Source organism: Mobula birostris, chromosome 15 (genome assembly GCF_030028105.1).
Source record: "Mobula birostris isolate sMobBir1 chromosome 15, sMobBir1.hap1, whole genome shotgun sequence".
Taxonomy (NCBI): domain Eukaryota; kingdom Metazoa; phylum Chordata; class Chondrichthyes; order Myliobatiformes; family Myliobatidae; genus Mobula; species Mobula birostris.
This window is the reverse complement of record NC_092384.1, coordinates 64,934,133-64,959,999: the sequence shown is the minus strand read 5'-3', so window position 1 is coordinate 64,959,999 and position 25,867 is coordinate 64,934,133. Positions and strand designations below refer to the sequence as shown.

The 25,867-nt window shown below is 44.7% G+C and overlaps 1 protein-coding gene across 1 annotated transcript in view; it reads left to right on the top strand.

Annotated features, from left to right (window-relative positions):
• gse1b (Gse1 coiled-coil protein b) overlaps positions 1-25,867 on the top strand; it is a 774,862-nt gene that overhangs the window by 642,994 nt on the left and 106,001 nt on the right. The window contains exon 3 of the mRNA XM_072279929.1: positions 9,262-9,480. Within this exon, the coding sequence (XP_072136030.1) occupies positions 9,262-9,480 (219 nt within the window). The remainder of the gene's footprint in view (positions 1-9,261; positions 9,481-25,867) is intronic.

Sequence of the window (25,867 nt, the reverse complement as noted above, 5' to 3'; positions counted from 1 at the left end):
CACAGTGGGGAGATACAAGTCAAGTTAGCAACACCATGGATTGCTCAACCCTATAGCTGGAAGCAGAGAGATCAAGAGACTAAGATGGGGAAGACTCTCTAATTAAGAGAGCAGACAGACTTTACTGTAGTTACAGAAGTTATACCAGGCTTCAGGGCATTGGTGACTTGCTGTTGAGAATTCTTCAGGGAGCAACTGAACAGAGGTCAAAGTCCATTGACAAAGGCAGGAAAAAAGGGATGAAGGTCTACAGGCAGATTTTGAAGCAAGATGTCAAACCTAGTAATAGGAAGATTGTCCAGGTGAGTGTGTGGCAGGAGAGATGGTGTGGGGGGGAGCACCTTAGATTCCCAGGGCATTGGGATTTAAGGGAGATGGCACCTTTAACCATACAGGTTGAACCAAGTGCAACTCACCTGAGTTGAAACCCATGCCTTCATAGGAAGGTTTGCTAGGCAGTGGCTTTATAAAAATTTGGTTGGCTTCTTTGTACAGAAAAGTAGCATTTAAAAGGAGAAAAGATGTGCAAGAGGGATTTGGAGAGATAAAAAGAATCAGAACAGGGAGTAGGAAGTTTTTAGACACTACCAAAGGGAGAGCATAAAAAGGTTTAAATTGCTATGTGTGCAAGCACTAGTTTATCATACAAGGTTGTAAAATGCAGGTGTAATCAGTTATTTAGGTTTACAATATTGTAGCATTGACAGGGACCCTGTAAAAAAAAATATCGGAATGGGTTCTAAATATTCCGAGATACAATGTGTTCAGGAATGATAAGGAAGGTAGGGAATGAGGAGGAGTAGAATTGTTAATTAAGGTGAATATTGCTATACTGAGCCATCTGCTTAGAGCTAATCAATAGAGTTGCTATTACACCACTGAGACCATTTTAGCGACCGATATATTGAATGCCTGATTAACAAACAAGAAACGGCTTACTTTGATGCCTTTCACATCCTTGCTGGAGTCTTCAGTCAGGCTAGCTCGAAGAAATCTTGGCCCAACTACCATCAGCACATCACCAGCAGCACCAGAGGACCCAACACACTCAACCACTGATACACTACCATCGGGAGTGCTGACCACTCCATCTCTCAACTACATTTCAGGAAAACTGGCCGTCTGGCTGCCCTCCTCAGAACCGCATATAAGTAGAGACTAAAGAGCAAGGAACCAGAGGTGAGGACCACAAAGAGATGGTCATGGAGGCAGGGAGTGATTATGGGACTGCTATGCCATAATCGGTGGACTGGGCCACGTTCAGGGACTCATCAAAGGACCTGAATGAATACACCACAGTTGTCACAAACCTTATAAAGATGTGCATGGACGAGTATGTTCCTCCACCTCCCAACACCCCCCCCCCCCCAAAAACATTGAGAGTCTTTCCCAACTAGAAGTCCTGGATGAACCCCAGAGATCCGAAACCTGCCGAGGACTAGATTGGTGGCATTTAGGCTGTGTTTGATCTCCAGAAAGCCATCTCACATGCTAAGGGGAGCTCTGGACTTAACTTGGATCATAGAGGGATGCTCGACACTGTGACGGGGGTTTGAATGCCATCACCCCCTACATAGGAAAACCGAGCAATGTGAATGACAACAAGGTTTCATTCCCGGATGAGCTCAACGCTTTTTATTCTTGCTTTGGCCGACAGAACACAGAGGCAGCTTCCCAACCCCCGCAGCCCCCACAGTCTCATGAACGGAGGCGGGGATGATCAGTAGCTTTAAATTCCTTGATGTTAAAATATCAGAGGATCTGTGCTGAGACCAGTATATTGTCATCACAAAGGAGGCACGGCCGAAGCTTGTGTAGATTTGGCGTGTCACCAAGAACTTTGACAAATGGATGCACAGTGGAGAGTATCCTGACTGATAGTCTCCACTGTGAAAGTATAGAAGTTTGTCAGAGTTCTACAGAAAAGTTAGATTGTGGACCATGGAATGAAGAGAAGGAGGAAGGAGGAGGAGAAAGAGTAGAAATATTTTGCTCAGTGTGAGTGTAATATGGAACACACTACCACATGGAGTAGTTAACCTGCTAGAGCAGGGGTTCCCAACCTTTTTTATGCCATGGGCCCCTATCATTAACCAAGGGGTCCATGTACCCCAGATTGGGAACCCCTGTGCCAGAGGGTGAAAGGATGTTGATGACCTAAAGCAAAGAAAGAGGACCTGCATTTATTTACTGTCTGTTGCAGCCTTGGGTTGTTCAGCTTTTTCTTCCCAATCGTGCTGAATATTGTCAGGAGTAAATGGAACTCTGTTTTATTTATTTATTTTTTATTTAGAGACACAGTATGGTAATAGGCCTTTCCAGCTCAATTACACCCCTGTGACCAATTACCTACTAGCCCATATGTCTTTGGACTGTGGGAAGAAACTCACACGGTCACAGGGGGAACTACAGATGGCAGCAGGAGTTGAACCCAAGTCGCTGGCATTGTATAGTGTTATGCTAACCACAGTGCGACTGTGTCACCTAACAACCAGTCTGCACGTAACTATCCACAAGCAGCAACCACTACTTTGTTCTTTTTGGGCAGAGTGAGCAATAACTGTTGGCCTGAAGGCTAAGGTTAACCCCCAGAATCCTACGTCAAAGCCAACTGGGAGTCAGGATCACCTAGTCAGCTGCACTGTTATCGCAATCAGTCTGCAAATTAGCTGGTACATTTCTACAGTGTGGGCACGTGGCCAAGTGGTTAAGGCTTTGGACTAGCAACCTGAAGGTCGTGAGTTCGAGCCCCAGCAGAGGCAACATGTGTTGTGTCCTTGAGCAAGGCACTTAATCACACATTGCTCTGCGACGACACTAGTGCAAAGCTGTATGGATCCTAATGCCCTTCCCTTGGACAACATCAGTGTTGTGGAGAGGGGAGACTTGCAGCATGGGCAACTGCTGGTCTTCCATACAACCTTGGCCAGGCCTGCGCCCTGAAGAGTGAAGACTTACCAGGCGCAGATCCATGGTCTCGCAAGACTAACGGATGCCTTTACTTTACTTACTTTATATTTCTACATTACTACAATGCTGGAGGAAGTCTGTGAGGGGATGCGGGTGGTAGTGGGTGGCATCTGTGGAGGAAAATGGACAGTTCACGTCTTGGGTTGAGATTCTTCCTCTATGTTCTTGTCCAAGAGAATTTTGTTGGCCTTTCTTTTGAGACGTCTTGAAAGACGTTGCATCAACGTGAGCCTAGATTTTGTCCGTGAGCTAATGCAGCTGAGCTACATCACCAAGCCAGCCGAACCCTTTCCGCAGAGAGCAGAACCTCTGCGATCAGACCCACCCGGCGAGTGTGGGGGAAAGCAGATGGTGAGAGTGTTCTCGGGGTTAGACTGAGGAAGGGTGTAGGGGTTGCTGGGGCGACAGAGTGTGAAGAGAAGAAAGGGTGGAGCAGATTCAAACGCAGCTAATCAAGAGGCACTGTGGAAACGATGAGGCGAGGAATTAATGTAGTTGTGGGTCAGCTGGCGATTTCACAGAGGAATGGAGAAAAATAAGGCTCTTTAGAAAAATACATCAGGACATGAGGGGGAGAAAAGCAACCTCTGTAAGCTCAACAGTTTTATAATAATCGACCTTAGAATTTGACTGCCCTGTAGAGAGATCAGCTGAATGTCATATGCAATCATGTGCATGGCATACATCGTGGCCTATGACTGTTAATATGCAGAGCACCAGCCCCAGGGGGATGGAAAGTTGTCTGAGAAGAAGGAGGCAGCTAAATAATACTGTTTATTTGCTCAACATTTTTCCAATTGTAATGAAAATTGTCAAGAGAGATTATTATGAAGTGCAGGACACAAATGTGTGCCTGCGATTAAATAGGAGACCTGCCAGCCTGGCGCTCCAGGGTATAATTATCCAGGAGGGGTTCTGTGTGGATCGAGCAAAAAAAAAATTCATCCAAACTATTAGTTTGTAATTACAGTGTGCGGTGATCGTAGAATGCGGTTTGAAGTCAGAAGTCTGCTGGGGACTAGGGTTTTGTAATTAGGAAGCGGCAGGAAGCAGTAGATCTGTGATTAGTAATGGCTTTTGTGGCGTTAATGTGGATGTAGGGTGGTGGTGAAGTAAAGTGGGGACAACCGCTGAAGAGCACGCAGTGTGGAGAGCGACGCGAATTAGAGGGCAGGGGGACTGCCAGCTTTTCCATTTCTTTCTCCCCCATGCACAAGTGGAGCTGTCGGGTCCTGGTAGATTTTGAGGATGCCCTTCAGTGCTCCCCCCCACCCACCCCTCGCTCCCAGCTGCTGGTTACCGTGTCCCCTTCTCTCCTGATAAAGCAACTACACAAGCACATCTCATCGGTCACATACAGAGTGCAGGGTAATGTTGTCCCAGTCACTGAGACTATAAATTGGTGTTGAAGACAAGAAGCTATTCAGTTGATAGGAGAATATGGCAGAGCCCCATTATAAATGAATAATGTCTCCCTCTGCTCTCCTGCACAACCACTTCATGGTAAAGCGGTGACAATGCCTGTGGTCTGAGAGAAATAAAATTTCTTAATAATGTCAGAGCAAAACACGAAATGCTGGAGGAGCTTATCAGGCCAGACAGCATTTATGGAGAGGAAACCTTTCAGGTTGTGACCCTTCATCAGGACTAGAAAGGTGGGGGTGAGGGGTTGCTATGCAGAAGCCAGAATAAGAAGATGGTGGTGAGGGGAAGGAGTACAAGCTGGCAGGTAATAGGTGAGACTAGGTGAGGGGGGAGGTTGTATGGGTTGGGGAGGGGAGGGATGAAGTACGAAGCTGAGAGGTTATAGGTGAGGTCAGGTGAGTGGGGGGGGATGAAGTAAGAAGCTGGCAGGTGATAGGTGGAAGAGCTAAAGGCTGAAGAAGAAGGAATCTGATTGGCAAGGACAGTGAATCATGCATCTCTTGTGTTAACAATACCAGGGTAGATACTTTAATCTGCGTTCACTGTCAGTCTAAGTGAGTTTGAGGACTGGATTCCAGCCTGCTTCCTGCAGTGCTGTTAGAACCAATGTTTGAGGGGGGAGGATGTGGAGTACTACAGTACTACAGCACAGAAACAAGCCCTTTGGCCCATCCAGTCTGTGCCGGCCTGGTTTGTTTCCTAGTCCCAATGACCTGCACCTAGATCATAGCCCTCTCTGCCCCTTTCCTCCATTTAGTTATCCAACCTTCTCTTAAATGTTCCATCTGAACCCACATTTGTCAATTCCGCTGGAGCTTGTTCCACACTCATGCCACCTTCTGAGTGTAGCAGTTCCCTCTCAGGTTTTCCTGAAATGCAGTGAATTTCTGTTAATAGGGACACATCAGGCCAAGTGCATTTTGACCCAATTAAACAGCCGTCCCAAATAGGTGAAGTTACATGGAAATAGTTAAGAGCCTTTACGAAGGTGAACTTCCGTTTAACTGAGTGGCAACTTACGTATTTAAGTGAAATATGGAACAATTTGGACCAGTACCAATATTACTGCGGTTATTATAAAATTATGTGTTAGTTCCTAATAGTTAATCAACAGAGGAATTCATCACTGCTCTGTTCTTTTAATTGACTCTGTATGAACAAAATCAGCTCAGACACCTAGTGTAGATGATGGACTGCCTTCATTGCTTTCCTGCATAAAGTCAGAATAAAAAAACCAAAATGATCAAAATTCACTGTTTTTTGAATCTACATCCGTCGGCCCAGATGTGCAGTACCTTTTCTTTACAATGACCACAGTTCTGTGCAGTTTTTGTGCTGAGGCTAGGACCAGGAGGAAGTGAAGGCACTCTGGTTGGTTTTCAAGATGAGAAGCTGGGGAAGCCCGGTTGCATTGTTCTGTTTAGAAAAGGTGGAAAGCAGTGCACATGGAGTAAAACAGTTTCATGGATTAAAAACTGAAGGGGGAAATTTCCATCATTACCACTAAAACCCGCACATTAGCACTAAATGGACGGCATAGTAAGGGCAGTACGTTGCTCATTATTCCCAAAATTTGAACTTAATGCGGCATGAAATTCTGGATTAAAGTGCATTGTGTAGCCACTGCTACATTGAATGATTTGCCATACTTAATATGAGAGAATTGCATATCCTTGCACAAAGTACACAGTAGCATATTGTCTATTGTTATCTGCAGCTGCTCTGTGATACCTGGGCATTACAGCGTCGCATGGTTTATTTATTATATTATTTCATTATCAATACAGCACACAGTAGGCCATAGTGGCCCTTGGAGCCACACCACCCCAGCTACCCCACAACCCCGATTAACCCTAACCCAATCACGGGGCAATTTACAATGACCAATTAGCCTACCCGCTACATCGTTGGACTGTGGGGAGAAGACGGAACACCACCCATTCTCCACGTATAGACTCCTTACGGAATGGTGCCAGAATTGAACTCTGAACTTTGGAACACCTCTAGCTGTAATAGTGTCACGCTAACCTTTATGCTACGTGGTGCCCAGGGTACCATGTCATGTGACCATGTGTAACTCATCACCATCAGGCTATTCCTGAGTGGTGAGTCAGTTTGCAGACTTCATCCAGTAACACAGCATTACTACCCGAGGCTAACGGCCTCATTTACAACAACTCCTTGCGTTGTGTTTTACGCACTCTGATCTGCCATTAAAAATTGGGGATCTGAGAGGGTCCTTTCTCATACTGAGAGCGGTGAGTAACCGGAGTGGACAGCCCGGGAAAGCAGAGGAAGCAGACCTATTGCCCTCTTTTGTCTCGATGAGCGCTTGAATCTCTTAGGCCCTGAAGGCTAAGACCCAAGTACTAGAAAGCAGGTGTGCGTGTGCTGGCCAGCATGGATGTTGTTGGCTGAGTAGCCTGCCTCTATCACTCAAAATTCCATGAAAGAAGGAAGAACTCCCCCTTGGCTCACAATTTACGGGTATTAATTCATGCTGGTAGCTCTGGGAAAAAGAGCGGGAGCAGATTTATGGCAGTCTGATACATTCCATGGCTGCATTTCCCCTTTTCACTGTCACTGCCGGTAAGGTATCGCCCACAAGATGGGGAGAGGGCAAAGGCTCCCTTAGACCTCTTCTTACATAGACAGCTATTTCTCAACTGGTGCCATCACGTTTCTGTCCCAGGTTCATGGGGAAGTGTAATAAGCGTCACGTTTGATGTGTGCTGTTTTCAATGTGAGGACATTGATGGTCAGATGTCAGAATTGACGCTCTTGGAGACCTGCTCAGTAGGCTGACTGCTCCAGATTGACAAAATGCCCACGGTAAGCTGTCTTTGTGGGGGATAGAATTGTAGCTTGTGAGTCCAACACGGCTGCACTTTGTGTGTGTGTGTGCGTGTGTGTGTGTGTTCGTTCACTGGTATTCATGTGTGCGTTCGAGGTTGTACTTGCATATATGAACAGGGGATACGCACACCATGCCTGTGCAGATGCACTTGCCAAGTTTTATATGCATGGGTCCTGTTAGATTCTGATGAAGGGTCTCGGCCCGAAGCATCGACTGTTTATTCCCTTCCATCCATTGATGCTGCCTGACCAGCTGAGTTCCTCCAGCGTTTTGTATGTGTTGCTCTGGATTTCCAGCGTCTGCAAAATCCTGGTGGTTTTGTGATCTAGAGGTTGAGACATCAATGATCAAAGAAAGAAGTGAAAGAACAAAGAAATCATAGTTGTCTTATACAAAAACTAGCTCTGACTAAAAAGAAAACAATGTTCCAGTGATAACAATAAACCTTTAAAATAGGTAGATTTATGTGGTGTGACACCTGCTGCAGAAAAACTGAGAAGCCTCAAGAAAATACAGAATCAGCTGTTCCAAACAATTACTGGAAAATTCACTGAACAATCACACATGATTATATAAAAATACAAGCAGGCATAGAAAAGATAAACTCTAAAAACCATTTCTACACCCTAGCCAACCATGTGTATGTGTGTACTTCCACATGCATGCTAATATGTTTGATTCTATGCACATGTATGTATGAATATATGAGGTTCTGTCCTCCTGGATGTGGACTACCTACGGCAGACACTCAAAGCTCCTCTGGTGCTGTCTTTACAATTTCCACAAGGTCAATAGCAGGATAAACAACCCAAGGTCATGTCGCGTCACTGATGAGTGGCCCCGGCTCTAAGTCTCATTAGTAAATGCTATTGGCTAGTCCATGCCAGACTTCCAAAACAAATGACTACTCTGAGCTCTAGCTGGTGGATAGATGAAGCAATTGAATGAAGTCCTTGGAGCTTCCTTGTGACACCCTCTGCAGCTTGTGCTCGCTCAAACTGGAGAAGGAGCATTAGGTATGGCACTGATAGTCTTGCACAGAGAAGCTCAGTGTAAATGTTGGAGGGAGAGCACCATCTCCCTAAATACCCATCTGCACACCCACCCCTTCCCCTTTCAAGTACCTCCCAATCCACCTGGGACTGTCAAGGGTCTCACATTGGCCTGCCCGGCAAGAGAGATTGGAAGCAAGCCATTCTGTCGGGGGAAGTGCCACAGTGCATGCGTGTATGTGTGCTTTCCTTAGCCCAAGTTTTGTTTGAGAGAACAGGTTAATAACTCTGTGATGTCCAGGCTGTGTACTTAGACAGCTAAGAGGCACCATCCATGGTGAACCGTGACCGACAGAGGCCTCAGGAAGAAGAATTAAAATGCTGTTCATAATAATGGCAAAGCTATCAAATTGTCATTGAAACATAGCTACCTCCCTGATGTTCTCCGGGAAGAGTAATTTTCCACCCTTCCCCAGTTTGGGACTTTTATTTTGACTCAGGATCTCATCCACATGCTTGAGTCTATAACCATCCTCAGGAGTATCTCAGTAAGCCAGACAGTTCAAGAGCACATAGGCCTGGGTGATTATGCTGGCCCACATACTGCGAATGAGTAAGAAATAATACCTGTGGAGCAGCAAGTCATGAACATAAGAGATTCTGCTGATGCTGGAAATCTTGAGCAAAACACACAAAATGCTGGATCCTGATGAAGGGTCTCAGCCCAAAACATCGACTGTTTATTCCCTTCCATAGATGGGGCCTGGCTTGCCGAGTTCCTCCATCATTTTGTGTGTAGTAGCTGTGGTGCGCTTTTTGCCAGATTATTTCAGAACTTAGCCATGTAATTCAAGTAAAGCTTCCTTATAAATTGGAGTTTTGGTTGCAAAGGCATCTCATTATGGCCTAGTGAGCACTTGACGCTTTATGCTTTGGATAGCTGAAGAGGGGGATTTAGAATTTTTCTAATCTAAATCTTCTCTCTATTTTCTCCCCTTGTATTCCCCTAACTTCTAGGCATGAGCCATGAGCCAAAGTCACCTTCACTAGGAATGATCTCGACTGCGACTCGGACTACTGCCACCGTAAGCCCCCTCAACCCTTCCTCCCTCAACGGCTCCATAGTGCCCAATGGCAGCCCGGCAGCTAACAGCACCTTGCCTGTACCGTCAGCGCACTCTGCCAGCTTCGCAGCTGCGCTCCGCAAACTCGCCAAACAAGCAGAAGAGCCCAGAGGTGAGTGAGAGAGAGAGAGAGAGAGAGACAGAAACGCTTTGGATTTTTGTCTTTTTAAATTGCATTTGAATTTGTAAAAACAAATCCTAAGGTGTAAAGATGCTTATCATCAATATCCCCTCTGTCATCCATTAGATGGCCTGGCACAATCGGTTTGGTTGCTTGTTCTCTACACCGAGCCCATTAGGTGTTGATAGCCTGAACTTGTCAGGAGTTGTTTACCTGTTACACAAATGTTTGCAACCATTAGCCAAGATGTGATTGTAGGTTTGAGGTGAGAGGGGATAGATTTAAAAGGGACCTGGGGGGCCATTTCGTCATGCAGCGTGTGGTGTGTGAATGGAGCGAGCTGCTGGAGGAAGTGGTGGAAACAGGTGCAATAACAACATGGGCAGCACGATAGCTTGGTGGTTAGCACAGCGCGTTACGGTACCAGCAGCCGGGGTGCATTTCCCACCACTGCCTGAGAGTACGTTTTCTCCGCGACCAGCTGGGTTTCCTCTGGGCAATCGTAAGGCCAGAAGGGCCTATTCCGTCCGCGCTGCATCCCAATAATTCAAACATAAAATTTAAAAGACATTTGGACTTTTGTTTGGATAGGAAAGGCTTAGAGGGATGTGGGCCAAACACAGGAAAATGGACTTGCTCAGATGGACATCCTGGTCAGAATGAACAGGTTGGGCCACAGGGTCTTTGATGCTCGCCCTTCCAGAGGAACACTGTGCTGTTGAGTATTCACACTTGGTGTCCAAGGAGGAGGTGAGACACAAAAAGCACTGAAAAACGCAACGGGACAGGTAGCATCCATGGAAAGGCATACACAATGTTTCCACTTGAGAACCTGCACCTGGACTTCAAAGGTCCTGAAGGGTCTTAGTCAACAATGTCAGCAATCCATTTCCCTCCAGAAATGTGACTGACCTGCTGAATCCTTCCAGCACTTTACCTGTTGCTCCAAATTGCAGCTTCAGCAATCGCTGTGCGTGTAATTCTTCCCTTGTTTAACATCATATTGAATGCTCACTAAGACTATTAAAATCAGAAGTTCTGCTTGCCCAACTGAAAACCTGGCCTGAGCTTCACGGACGAGATTGAATTTTGCAGAGCAGTGGTGTTGGATGGTTGGCAGTTTGGGCAGAGTATGTGATGGAAGAGTGTGAGCGACAGAGGGATACAGGGTTTTCTGTGAACAGTGGAGATGATCAGGCAGATTGTGGTGTTCCCTTCCTGACCTGTGCTTTCCTGCATACCTATCCATTATTGAAAGGCCTAGATAGAGTAGAGTGGAGAAGATGATTCCAGTAGCGGGAGAGTCTCGGACCAGAGGGCACAGTCTCAGAATAGAAGGACATCATTTCAGAACAGCAATGAGGAGTGATTTCTTTACCCAGAGCATGGTGAACTTGTGGTTCGTAACCACAGATGGCAGTGGAGCCCAAGTCATTGCGATTATTAAAAGCAGAAGTTGATAGGTCTCCATTTGTAAGGGCGTCAAAGGTTATGGGGAGGAGACAAGAATGGGATTGAGAGGGAGAATTAATCAGCTACGATCGAATTGCGGAGTAGGGTCAATGGTCCGAAAGGTCTAATTCTGCTACTATGTCTTATGGTGTTCCTGCATAATAACTCCTGTGAATAATTCTGATAAATTAGGGATTGGAACTTAAGAGCTGTGTCTGAAGTGAAGTTTAACACAGTGAGTTGGGCATTGTCTCAACAATCCCCAACAACCCAAATAGGAAAGCCAACCAGGGCTACAAAACACTTCTTGTTTGGTTAAGCCAGCATTTCCCAAATTTTTTATGCCATGGACCTAAGCCATTAAGCAAGGGGACTGTAGACCCCTGGTTGGGAACCCCTAGGTTAAGCCAACCAGGGCTATGAGACACTTCTTGATTAGTTATTCATAGTGGAGTCCAACGTCCAATAATTCTTCTCAGAAAAAGTCATGGTGCATGCAAGTGAGAGAGGAAGAAAGAGTTAAGGATGTAGAGTGAAAAAATTTATATGACGACAGGTCAATTATGCTTATGGTTGTGTTTTTTCGACTTTTTGGAAGATGCTTTAGTCTGTTCTATGGGACTTGGGACATGAAATTCCACTTCAGTTGTGGGCTTTTGCACTCTCCAGGAGGGCTACCAAATGTTGTCCTGTTTTTATTCTGTAACTAGTAGAGCATCTGCAGGTATCCTCTGATAAATTATTTTATTACTGAAAGGCCTACATAGATGTGGAGAGGATGTTTCTCATGGTGGGGGAGTCTAGGACCAGAGGGTACAGGCTCAATAGGAAGATGTCACTTTAGAACAGAGATAAAGAGAATTTCTTTAGCCGGGGGTGGTGAATCTGTGGAATTCATTGCCATTGGGTATACTTAAAGCACAATTTATTCGTTCTTGATTAGTAAGGGCATCAAAGGTTATGGGAAGAAGGCAGGAGAATGGGAATGAGAGGGATAATAAGATGGAATGGCAGAGGAGACTCGATGAGCTGAAGAGCCTAATTCTGCTCCTACGTCTTATGGTGTTAAGACCTCCGTCCAAAATGTCTATCATTCTTTTATGGTACAAAATAACTACATTTCCAAAGTGCCTATTGGCTGTAGAATACCCTGAGGTTATTATCTGCCACAGAGCCACCAAAATGTTTTCGGCTTATGATAAAGTTACATGCCATCTTGGACAATGTCTCCCATCCAATACATAATGTACTGGTTGGGCACAGGAGTACATTCAGCCAGAGACTCATTCCACCGAGATGCAACGCAGAGCGTCATAGGAAGTCATTCCTGCCTGTGGCCATTAAACTTTACAACTCCTCCCTTGGAGGGTCAGACACCCTGAGCCAATAGGCTGGTCCTGGACTTATTTCCTGGCATAATTTACATATTACTATTTAATTATTTATGGTTTTATTACTATTTAATTATTTATGGTGCAACTGTAACGAAAACCAATTTCCCCCGGGATCAATAAAGTATGCTTATGACTATGACTGAAAAAAGTCATAAAGTCACGCAGACATGAAGCTAAGTCAACCCAGGCTATGGGTCACGCCTTCCTTATATGGTTAATTAATACTTCTCCACAATACTGGGCAAGGGAGAGAGCAGATGAGTTAAGGACAAGGAGTGAAAAGGTCTCTCTTGTTGAAAACTCTTTTGTCAGTGATTCATGAGCGAACTTCTGGACATTTACCTGAGACATCTGGATCTAAGGTCTTAGTTTATGCTCAGAAATGGCTCTGCTTCACACACTTTCTGTGCAAAATACATCCGAGATCAAGTACTTTCATTCTCCCAGGCAAGGAGCTAATAGAAAACCCTATGCTGCTCAGTGCTCACGGGTATAAGTTGCCTCATTTGCAACAGACAGATGTAAATTCTATTACAGAAACATCTTCCAAAACACTTGTATCTTCAGGGCACTATTTGAAATTCAATTCATCCTAAATAATCCAAATGGCATATCATTTATTGTACCCTAAGAGCTTGTTTGAATAAAAAAACCTGCCCCTTTCAATATAGTTTACACTCTGATATGCTTCATTGATATTTCATCTGTCCCTAGGCTTTATGATGTGATGTTTCAGCACCAGGATAATGCCACACAATATTGCAGCTCTGTCATTGCTTGTGCACGATAGGAATGAGAGGCAGGAAGCTGGGCAGATGCCTGAGCATTGTAAGATTTGCTCCTTTACACTTAATTTTCATTCTATTCCCAAATTCTCTTAACCACCCCTCCCCCACCCCCCACCATGCTCCTGAGCATCATTCCAGGAGTTTGCTTTTTCCCCTGGTCACATACAGACTTCTTACCTAACGCAAGGACCAATCTTTGTTGACCTTAACAGACTTCTCTCAAAGTCCAACAATTGTAGGTTGAAGCTTTACTCCCGAGATTTATCACAGAATTGCGGGATGACACGCTGCCAGTAGATGCGACATTGATAGAGCTACCATCTTTTACATGTTACACCAGGTCCTGTCTAGTTCTTCATGCAGACAAAATAGATTCCAAAGCCTTATTTTGAAAACGAGCACTTAAATCCCTCTGCTTACCCATCTTCTTTGTTTCACCTTATCCCCCTGGCTCCTTCACCCCTTCTCTTTCCCCTCTCCTGCCCTCATGATCTACCCATCACCCACCCCTTCCTCCCACTTAGTCCCCTCCTTCTCTTCATTCCACGCTCTACACTCATCTCTTGTCAGATTCCATCTTCCACCTTCCATCTCCCTGCCTCTCACGCCATTCCCACTCACAAAACTACCATATCCCATTTCACCTGGATTCACCTATCATCCCCCAGCTCGCTATCCTCCCACTCCCCACCCCCACTATTTTAATCTGATCTCTGCCCTCTTTTTCTTGAAGCGTCTTGAAGCGTCTTGGCCCAAAGCATCAAATGATTATGTCCCTCCACCGATGTTGCCTGACCTGTCAAGTTCCTCCAGCATTTTGTGTGTGTTGCACTTACACAGCTTCTCTTCACGTTGCTAATTATGGAAGCTTGTTGTGTCATCGTGTTTTCTACAACACAACACCACTTTATTGGCTATAAAATGGTTCAGGAGATCCTCAGACTATCAAAACTGCAATAGGAATGCAAGTCCTTTTGTTCTCCCCATGGGCCTCAGCAGCAAGTGCTGAGAAGATCTTTGGACATGACAGCGAAAGCCACAAGCTGTCTTCAGAGCACTTTCCTAAGAGCTGAACAATGTACACTCCATTAGCTGACCTTTGGGCAGGGAATGGTGAGACTGATTGGAAAGGCTAAGATCTGTTAACACTGCAGACTACAGAAACTCAGTAAGTAGCGGTTACGTTAATGGCTAAGCAATCCACCCGCCTTGCATTGATGATCCTGAAATATGAGTTCTAATCCCAGTTCAGCAGATGGAGAATTTAATTAAATTAATCTGGAATTAAAGAGATAGCACCCTTAATGGCGCAACTACTGAATTATCATAAAAACCCATCTGGTTCACTAATGTCTTCTGTGGAAGGGAGAGATGCTGCCTTTACCTGGTCTTGCCTTTGTTAAAATCTAGATCCACAGCAATCTGGTTGACTCCAGACTGCATTCTGCAATTGGCCTGCAAGCCTCTCAGTTCCAGGGAGGTTAGTGATGGCCAATAAATGCCCACCTTTACAGTAAGCCCCACATTCCATAAACGGCTCTATAAAAGTAATCCTCCTGAAATAAATACTAAGGTTGGTGCTGATAGTAGACATTCACCACCCTGGCGGGAGGTACAAGAGCTTTAGATCCCACACCACCAGGTTGAAGAACAGTTATTACCCTTCAGCCATTAGGCTCCTGAACCAGCGTGGATAAATTCACTCACATCAACACTAAACTGATTCCACAACCTACGGGCTCACTTTCAAGGACTCGACAACTCACCTTCTTGGAGTTATTTATTTATTTATTTAATTATTATTTTTATTTGGTTTATTTGTAATTTCTCAGTTTGCCTTTTGTGCTTTGCTTGTCAGTCTTTGTTTGTGTGCAGTCTTTTAATTGATTTTGTTGTATTTCTTTGTTCTGCTGTGAATGCCTGCAAGAAAATAAACCTCAAAACTGTATATGGTGACGTATATGTATGTTGATAATAAATTTATTTTGAACTCTGAACTTTGAACCCACTCAGCCCCATGATGCACTGCTGGTGGTGGCCAGGAAGCCACCCTCCACTGCTGCACACCCCTCCCGGCTCAATCTGCCCCAACTTCCACGAGTTTTCCAGTAAGGAGTCACCAGGAGGAAGCTGGTCTCCCTCCTGCCCAGTCCCAGAAAAGAGAGCAAACAGCAACGACACTTCTACCACCACCCCGAATGGCATCGGCAAACTTATAGTGGATATTGCAGCATTCTAAGAACAGGAGCTATGCAAATGCCCATTTTGTTTTGATATGTGCGTGACTCTAAATATTTAAACAGCGGTGTGGTAGTTTCTTGGATCATCTGAAATGCAGATTGTGCAGATACGTGTCTCCGGACTGCACAAAGACATCATTACGTAGCTGTTGCATCTGCTTTGCATATCGTCAAGGGCCATCTGTTGAGAGGATCTGCGGCAGCAGTTGCCAACATTCACAGCCACGACAGAGCCTGGCAATCCACACTGAGTGGCAGTCACCCGGAGAGATGAGTACTGAACCTGGCTGGCTCTGGTCGGCTTGCCCCACACAGCCTGGCACTGTGTTTCCCACCGCTTTTACAAGCTACAGGGTGTTTTAGGTGAACTTTGAATAAACGAGAATCGTACCTGCCCAGATAAACTGGTGCAAGTATGCATCCTATCCTGCTAGGCTTCTGGGACTCTGCTGTAGATCTCCCCCGGCACATGTTAGGTTCACACGTGCGATCATTTCTTCGTTCCAGCTGAGCAAACATCATTACAACTTACGATTGATAGTGGTAGGCCAGGCTGGAATTTGACCTTTCGTGCAAAATAAGAGCAGATCAACACTCATGGCTCCTTGTGTCTTGCTGACACTTTATAAGGCATTGGTCAGCCTGCACTTGGAGTATTGTGAGTAGTTTAGGGCCCCTTATCTAGGAAATGATGGGCTGATATTGGAGCAACACACACAAAATGCTGGAGGAACTCAGCGGGCCGGGCAGTATCTGTGGGGAGAAAAGTACAGTCAACGTTTCAGCCTGAAGAAGGTTCCCGAAAACAGTTCCAAGAATGCAAAGGTTAATGTATGAGAAGCGTTTGTTGGTGGCCTTGGTGGAATTTAGAAGAATGAGGAGTGAATGAATAATGAAAGGCTCAGAAAGAGGTGATATGTAGATGTTTCCTGTACTCGGTGGTGGGGTGGGGGGCGGGTGCGGATTGTGGATTAGGATCAGAAGACACACACTCAAGATAAAAGGATGTCCCTTTAGAACAGATGAAGAGGCACTTTTTTAGCCAGAGGATGGTGAATCTGTAGTTCTCTGTCACAGATGCTGTGGAGGCCAAATCACTAGGTATATTTAAATCAGATGTTGTAGGTTCTTGATTAGTAAGGGTGTTAAAGGTTACGGGGAGAAGGCAGGAGAATGGGGTTGTGAGGGATAGTAAGTCAGCCATGATGGAATGATGGAGCAAAGTTAATGGGCCAAATGACCTAATTCTGCTCCTGTGTCTTATGGTGATGGTTTGTGCTCTACCTTTCAATAACCCCTTGGCTGATCTAATCTTGGCCTCAATTAGGAGTCAGAGAGGCACAGTTAGAAGCTCTGCTATATTACAAATCCAGTGAAGCAGCTTCAATCCTAACGTACTGTCTGTGTGGAGTTCGCAAGTTGAACCTTGGCCGCACGGTTTCCTCTAGATGCTCTAATTTCTTCACATTATCCCAAAGGCATATAAATTGGTAGCTTAATTGTCCACTGTAAATTGTCCCTCATGTGCAGATTAGTGGGAGAGTCTTTATTCTACTTAGAGACGTAGCATAATAACAGGCCCTTCCGACCCATTGAGCCTGTCGCCCAATTGCACCCTGCCACCTATTAACCTACTAACTTGTGCGTCTTTGAAATATGGGAGGGAACACACAGGGTCAAGGGGAGAACGTACAAACTCCTTACAGTCAGTGGCAGTAATGACACCAGCTTGCAGGTGTGGTAATAGTGTTATGCTTAATGCTACGCTCTTGTACTCACCCTGAGGGAGTGCAGGGAGAATAAGATGGGATTAGTATAGCATTGGAGTGTTGATGTTTGGTGTAGAATTGGTAGGGCCAAAAGACCCAGTTCATCTCCTGAATCCATGATTCCACTTTCCTGTTTGATCCCAATAGCCTTTATCTCACCTGTCACACAAAAGTTCTCAGCCTTGAGAAATGCAGTCAATAATTTGGTCCCCACAACTTTATGGGGTGAGGAATCCCAAACCATTATCTTTTCATGGTGCCTTAAACATACCTAATGACTTGGTGCCCACAGCCACCTGTAGCAGCTACTTTAAACTAATTAGCCAGACCAAATACAGGTTTCCCCCACCGTCCGAAGGTAGAGCATTCCTATGAAACGGTTCGTAAGCCGGAATGTCGTAAAGTGAAGAAGCAATTGCCATTTATTTATATGGGAAAAATTTGTGAGCATTCGCAGACCCAAAAAATAACCTACCAAATCATGCCAAATAACACATAAAACCTAAAATAACAGTAACATATTGTAAAAGCAGGAATGATATGATAAATACACAGCCTATATAAAGTAGAAATACTTCTCTACAATCATTGCAGCACTGTTCTCCGTAGCGAAAATCCCACGCAAGCGCTCTCAGCAGAAACACTCTCTCCAGTAACTTTCAAGCTATGAAGCTGCCAAATCATACCAAATAACACATAAAAATACACAGCCTATATAAAGTAGAAATAATAATATGTATAATGTAGTATCACTTACTGGAATTGGGAAGACAGCGCCGAGCACACCGATGATGGTGTGTTAGGTTGAGTCGTCAGAGGTTGGGGTTGATTGCCGATTGTGTCGCCTCTGATCTGGGCCGACATTTACGTGCCAGGCGGCACCTAATTAATTAGCATGTTTATTTCGGCTTTTTTCTTAAAGATGTGTTGGGTGCATCCCGGCTACCGCTGCATTCTACGCGGCAATGTATCGGTCCGCGGCCCGGGGGTTGGGGTGGTGGGACACTGGGGTGTCATCCCATCGTCATCTGTTTCCATCAGGGCAGCCAGGTCATCTTCTTCTATGTCTGTCTGCCTCAATGTCAAAGGTCAAGGTTCGTCGTCTGCTGTGGCTTATGTTGAAGGCTTGAAAAATGACAGTATGCTTGACTGCTTAGCCTCGCGCATTTTTCTATCATACAGTTCTTTGTAAGCACTCAGACCATCCTGCAAATATGCCCTAAAGCTATGTACCCTTTCAAAATTAAAGTCGTACTTTTCTGCAATCATTGCAGCGAAAATCTCACGCACTTGCTTCACATTCAGTTCCTGGACGACTTCACTTTCGGTCCATTCGCTGCTGCATTCGGTTTCGATTGTTATCCTTTCCTTTTCCAATTGCATCAGCTCTTCATCTATCAGTTCTTGGTCATGGGATGCCAAAACCTCTTCAACATCATCTTTGTCAACTTCCACAAGCTAAACTCACTTTGTCCTTGCTTCATTCACCACGATCGAAACGCTTAATTATGTCTAGTTTTACGCTAAGTGTAACACCCTTACGGGCTCTTTTAGGCTTTTCCGATACCTTAGAACTCATCTTGTTAACGGCTGCTCACACGCACGTGTTTAAGCAATGCCGGCTAGAGTGCCGTTCCAAATCCGGGGGAGGAGCTTGGCTGCTTGGGGCGCGCGCTGCCTTTTTTCGTAACAGTGTAAACACCTTCTGTTAGCGCAAACAGGTAACTAATGTAGGTCTTTCGTAACAGCGAAGTTTCGTAAAACGAATGTTCGAAAAGCAGGGGACACCTGTAAAATGTTCTTTAGATACTGTAGTTGGTTTTCCACCCCCGTTTGGTATCACCCTTTCTTGATTTCAAGAGACTAGGCCATCAAACCATTCCCAATCCATTCACTTTCTTAACAGTAAATACATGATCATATATGTACTACCTTGAGATTTTACTACTTGCAGGCTTTCACAGTCGAATAGAGAAATGCAATATTTTGTAATCAATGAAAAGCTACACGTAATCAAAGACTGCAAAATAAGACAAACTGTGCAAATAAAGTAAGTAGGTAGATTGATAAATAAATAAAAAGTGAGTCCGGGGGTTGTGGAATCAGTTCAGAGTTGAGTTGAGTGTAGTTATCCTTGCCTGGTTCTGGAGCCTGATAGTTAAAGAGGACCTGAACCTGCTGGTGTAGGGCCTAAGGCTTGCGTACTTCTGCCTGAATGGTAGTCGCGAGAAGAGAGCGTGGCCCGGATGCTGGGTCCTTGATGATGGATGCTGCTTTCCTGTGGCACCTCTTCTTCTACAGTACCGTGCAAAAGCCTTAGATAGATAGCTAGGGTGCCCCAGACTTCTGCATAATACTGTAATAACTTTATGTATTACTCTTTACAGATGCAAAAGATTTCATGACTTATGTGAGTGATGATAAACCTAATTCTGATATGGGTCTCTATTGTAGACTGAGAGTGGGAAGGGGGCAGGGAGAGGGGAATCATGGTTGGGAAAAGGGGAAGGGAGAAGGGAGGGAGTAGGAAGCACCAGAGAGACATTCTGTAATGATCAATAAACCTATTGTTCGGAAACAAAGCAACCTTACTGAGTGTGCCTCCCTCTGCCCTGGCACACTCCTCCTCTGCCGGCTGTCCCACACCCTTCCCACGGCACTCCGCCCTCACCATTCCCAACATCCTTTGCTCCAGCGAGATTTACAAGCTCACTCTCCACTTCACGTTGACAAATACAGTACTGTGCAAAAGTCTTAGGTGCCCTAGTTATATATATGTGACTGAAACTTTTGCACAGTACTGTAGGTGGGCACGGTGGTACCCAGAGTAAGTCACTGGTTGATTAAGCAACACTGCCTTTCCTTGTCTCCTGCTCTTGCGTGTTCAGCAGAGTGTGTAGTAGAGGATGAACACAGCAGCTGTCACTTTTAATCCAAATTTTGTTTAGTTAGCTGTATTATTTCTATATGGAGGAGTTAATTAAACACCTCATGTCTTGTGCAACAGCAGGCACTCAGAATTAAACTTCTCAGCCAAGACCTTTGAATCATTTAAATTCTGTTCTGGTTTTAATAGTATTGATTGTAGGCTATCAGAGACTTAAATGATGTCTTTTTTTTAACCCAGGGAGGAGATTAGTCTGCTAATTGTTGTTGGCCTTGGTCTGACAAGATAAATTTCCTGGCTTTTGATCTGCTATCAGCTTGTTCCTTTTAACATTCTGCAATGTTATCCTTTTTTAAACCTTTCTTCTTGCACTCCCATTTGGAGAATCCATCCTGATGTTTTCATACCCCGGGGGCAACACAAATCTGTTTCAAGCCCATCGCGTTTCAGAGGTGAATCAGGGGATAGTGTCTGATATTAACAATTAGCGACACAAGACCACCCTCATTACTTGACTTCCCTTTACCTTTTGTCTAAGTGGTAAGGGTTTAATTTTATTTAACCTGGTGTTAAATGAGAGGAAACTTGTGTATTTAATCAAACGCCAAGCTGCATAACTCAGAATGCACTTGATATTCCCTCAGCGGAAACACCTCTGAATCTGCAGGACCAGAAATGTTGATGAGGGGACAATACAAAGGAACTGTGAAGCAAGAAAATAATTTTCCACAAGCACTTTAAGTGTTGCCAAGCTCTAAGCCTGGAGTCTATAATTTAACTAATGCCACATTTTCCTTACGAGGATTTAAAAGTCTACACGGTACCACTTTCTGAAGGGTTAGGGTGCAGGGGCTAGCTCTGGAGAGGGTTCAGAGAAAGTCCACAAGAATGATCCTGGGAGTGAAAAGCCTAACATAGGAACATTTGTTATCTCTGGACCCGTACTCAGTGGAATTCAGAAGGATGAAAGGGAGATCACATTAAAACCTACCAGAAACTGAAAGGCCTAGAAAGGGAGGACATGGAAAAGATATTTCCATTAGTGGGAGGGTCTAGGATCTGAGGACAGAGCCTCAAAATAAAGAGACATCCTGTTAAAACTGAGATGAGGAGGAATTTCTTCAGTGGTGAATTTGTGTAATTTGTTGCTACGAAGGGCTGAGGAGGCCAAGTCATTGTATGCAAATGAGGCAGGCATTCGTCTTCCATGGAAGATGTTATATTAAAGCATTTCTTCATAACCTGTGATCTCATGCAGACAAAGTAGCTTGTTGGTAGTTTTTAAATTACTTAGAGTTTTTCAGTGTCAACTTGTGGATAAATTGGTTTTGTTCTGGGATAACAACAGCTAAAATAAATCAGAATTTTTAAAATGTAGATATTGTTAGATCTGAAACAAAAATAAACAGAAAATGCTGGAAAACCTCAGCACTCAACATTCAGAATGCTTACACCAGGTCATAACAAATTAAATAACTTGAATTTATATAGAGAGGCCGGAATTGCAGAGGGGCTATAGAAGACTATAAACCTTGGACTTTAGGCATGTTCCATGTCAAACCCTGTGGCTTATGTTAGTCAGGGCTTATTGTGGTTTATTTAAGTCGGAAGGATATAAGTTTTTTCCTTCCTTCTGATTCCATTTGAGATTAACGGCAGGCAGGTCTTGGCCACTGTTTCCAGCAAGCTTTGTCTTCTTTAGGCTTGACTAATAAGCAGCAGAGTCCAGTGAGTCAGGATCAGGTTTATAATCACTGAGATACATTGTGAAATTTAAACACGAGGAATTCTGCAGATGCTGGAAATTCAAGCAACACACATCAAAGTTGCTGGTGAACACAGCAGGCCAAGCAGCATCTCTAGGAAGAGGTACAGTCGACGTTTCGGGCCGAGACCCTTCATCAGGACTAACTGATGCAGACTGGGAGATCGTTTTGCTGAACACCTACGCTCTGTCCGCCAGAGAAAGCTGGATCTCCCAGTGGCCACACATTTTAATTCCACGTCCCATTCCCATTCTGACATGTCTATCCACGGCCTCCTCTACTGTAAAGATGAAGCCACACTCAGGTTGGAGGAACAACACCTTATATTCCATCTGGGTAGCCTCCAACCTGATGGCATGAACATTGACTTCTGTAACATCCGCTAATGCCCCACCTCCCCCTCGTACCCCATCCGTTATTTATTTATATACACACATTCTTTCTCTCTCTCCTTTTACTCCCTCTGTCCCTTCTCACTGTACCCCTTGCCCATCCTCTGGGTTTTTTTTTGCCCCCCTCTACCTTTTCCTTCTCCCTGGGCCTCCTGTCCCATGATCCTCTCGTATCCCCTTTTGCCAATCATCTGTCCAGCTCTTGGCTCCATCCCTCCCCCTCCTGTCTTCTCCTATCATTTTGGATCTCCCCCTCCCCCTCTCACTTTCAAATCTCTTACTAACTCTTCATTCAGTTAGTCCTGACGAAGGGTCTCGGCCTGAAACGTCGACTGTACCTCTTCCTAGAGATGCTGCCTGGCCTGCTGCGTTCACCAGCAACTTTGATGTGTGTTGCTTATATTGTGAAATTTATTGTTTTGTTGTAGCACAAAGTGCAAGACAACCAATGAACTCACTTTCAAGGACTCTTCATCTCATATTCTCAATATTTATTGCTTATTTATTATTATTTCTTTCTCTTTATATTTGCACAGTTTGTTGTCTTTTGCTCACTGGTTGAACACCCAAGTTAATGTGGTCTTCCATTGATTCTATCATGGTTATTTTTCTATAAGGCTATTGAGGATGCCCACATGAATACGAATCTCAGGGTTGTATGTGGTGTCATATACAGTATGTACTTTGATAATTAATTTACTTTGAACTTTGAAGACATAACAACAATTGCTGTAAGTTACAAAATAAGATGTGCCGGAGTCGAATAGTCAGGTGGTGTTCATGGGTTCATGGACCATTCAGAAATCTGACGGCAGAGGGGAAAAAGCTGTTTCTGAAACATTAAGCATGGTTTCAGGCTCCTGTACCTTCTCTCTGATGTTAGTTATGAGAAGAGGGCATGCCCTGGATGGTGAGAGTCCCATCAGTGGATGCTACCTTTTTGGGGCATCACCTTTGAAGATCTCCTCGATGATGGGGAGGGTTGGAGTCCGGACTGTGATGAAGCTGGTTGAGTCTACAACCTTTTGCAGCCCCTTTCGATCCTGTGAATTAGCCTCTCTGTACCAGGCGGTGTTGCGACCAGTCTGAATGCTCTCCACAGTACATCTGTAGACATTTGCTAGAGTTGAGTTTCATCTCCATCTGGAGCTCTCATCTTTGCACCGACAATCTCTCTTTCATGCGACCTAGTGCAATAAACATCTGTCAGAGCTGAGTTAGACTCGCCTCATTCACTAGCCAGATGTCCCAAAGTCCACTTCTGATCAGGAAAGAAATATTTACATCCATAAAGCACCTCTGATATCTCTGGCAAGGTATTTCAAAGCACAATATAGTGAAAGATGTACAAAATGTCAGCAGATAAATTGTACACAGCATGCTCCTACAACCACAGTATGATAACAATGAGTACTGCTATAACAGGGAAGGATGTCCGGGGTATCCAGAGCAGGGTAGCACCTCTGGTGAAGGGGCTTGTTGTTTCGATTCAAAGGTAACTCACTCACCTTTGGTCCCAACTGGGCACTCATCTGTCGCCTGTGGCTCCAAGTAGCTGTTTGCATGCGACAGCAGCCGCACCCCGGTTCACCAATTCAATAGGAAGGCCAAACCAGGTGTTGTACCCCGTTGAGTTAGAGACGAGCCTATCCCAGCATGTGAAGTCTGCTCTGGTAGACTGGGCGGATGAGATCCGATGGTCAGGAAGGCGGTTCTGCAGTGCGCCGTGGAGAGCGAAGGGTATGACAAGGTACAGAAAACGTCATGGTCATCCATTGCAACCAAGGAAGACACCTGATTGTAATGGTTATTTGTATCACTGGATCCAAAACTCTCCCGCACGGGTTTCCTGTCACCATTGGGCATGTTGGACACCCAGCATGATATGCAGGGCATACGTATTGCCCAGGATAATACGGAAGGGTCCTCTTTGAATTTGTGCCTGGAATCTCCTACGCATGCCTGACAGGAGACAGTAGAGACTGAAGCAGCTAGAACCTGGAACAATCAATGTGCTGCCGGAGGATCTCAGTGGGTCAGGCAACATCTGTAGAGAGCATGGGCAGACAGCATTTCAGGTTCAGACCCTTCGTCTGGACTGTTTAGTAATAATAGGCAAGGTCTTAGATTAACATCTTATTAAAGAGGATAACATCTTATCTGACTAGTTATGTTCTATGAGGATGTTCTACGAGTCTGTGGTGGCCAGTGCTATCATGTTTGCTGTTGTGTGCTGGGGCAGCGGGCTGAGGGTAGCAGACACCAACAGAATCAACAAACTCATTCGTAAGGCCAGTGATGTTGTGGGGATGGAACTGAACTCTCTGACAGTGGTGTCTGAAGAGAGGATGCTGTCCAAGTTGCATGCCATCTTGGACAATGTCTCCCATCCACTACATAATGTATTGGGTGGGCACAGGAGTACATTCAGCCAGAGACTCATTCCACCAAGATGCAACACAGAGCGTCATAGGAAGTCATTCCTGCCTGTGGCCATCAAACTTTACAACTCCTCCCTTGGAGGGTTAGACACCCTGAGCCAGTAGGCTGGTCCTGGACTTATTTCCTGGCATAATTTACGTATTACTATTTAACTATTTATGGTTTTATAACTATTTATTATTTATGGAGCAACTGTAATGAAAATCCAATTTCCCCCGGGATCAATAAAGTCTGACTATGACTATGAATGGAGGGAGTCCAACTCAGTAAGTTTAGGGAAAAATTTATCATCTAGATAGCATGAGACAGAGAATGGCAGGGCTAAGATGATAGCTCCATGACTTTGCAGATTCCTTCGGTTTGGTGCTAGAGTGTAGTACGAGTCCGCTTCACTGACGCCTCTGAGGTTTGGTTTGAATAGAGAACCTTCTAACTCCGAAACGGGAATGGTACAAGCTGAGGCAAAACCGACAGACACGTCAAATGAGAAACAGATATTGTTGTTGGGTCTGTGATCTCAGTGCTCCTGTTCCCACAGCAATTGCAGTTGCGAAGCCTCACTTTCTGCATTTGTTGTTAAAACGGTGAAGTGAAAAACTGAGATTTTTTATCATAAAGAGTGCTTTACTGGGTTACAGAGTAGTGCTGGATATTTACATACCGATGTTTGTGGTGGGTGTGTGTTGAAGTTAGGGTGCATATTTATGATCACACATCTATGTCTATCTGTGAATATTTTTGTATGCTGTCTATTATATGTGTCCTTGTGCATCGATGTCTGTGCACGCATATATCTGTGTGCACGCACGAGTGTGTGTATGTCGTTTGTATCATTGTGTATATGCACACACTAGTGTGTGTATGCTCATGAACACAAGCACAAACACGTGTGTGTATGTGTATGTGTATGTGTGCCTGACAGGGGCATGCAAAAACAGTTTGGCAAAATTGGCTACAGGTGGTCGTTCAGTGATCTCTGCTGAGTAGCACTGGTGTATCTGGGTGATGTACTGAGTTACCATGAAACAATGTCCATGATTCACATGATTCACCATCAGATTTTGGGACTAAGGTGAGAAAAATAAAGACAAAATGGGCACAGTAGACAGTAGCAAACCAGAGAAAATTTGCAGATTCTGGAAATCCAAGCAACACACACAAAATGCTGGAGGAACTCAGCAGGCCAGGCTACATCTATGAAAAAGAGTAAACAGCTGACATTTTGGGCTGAGACCCTTCACTGGGACT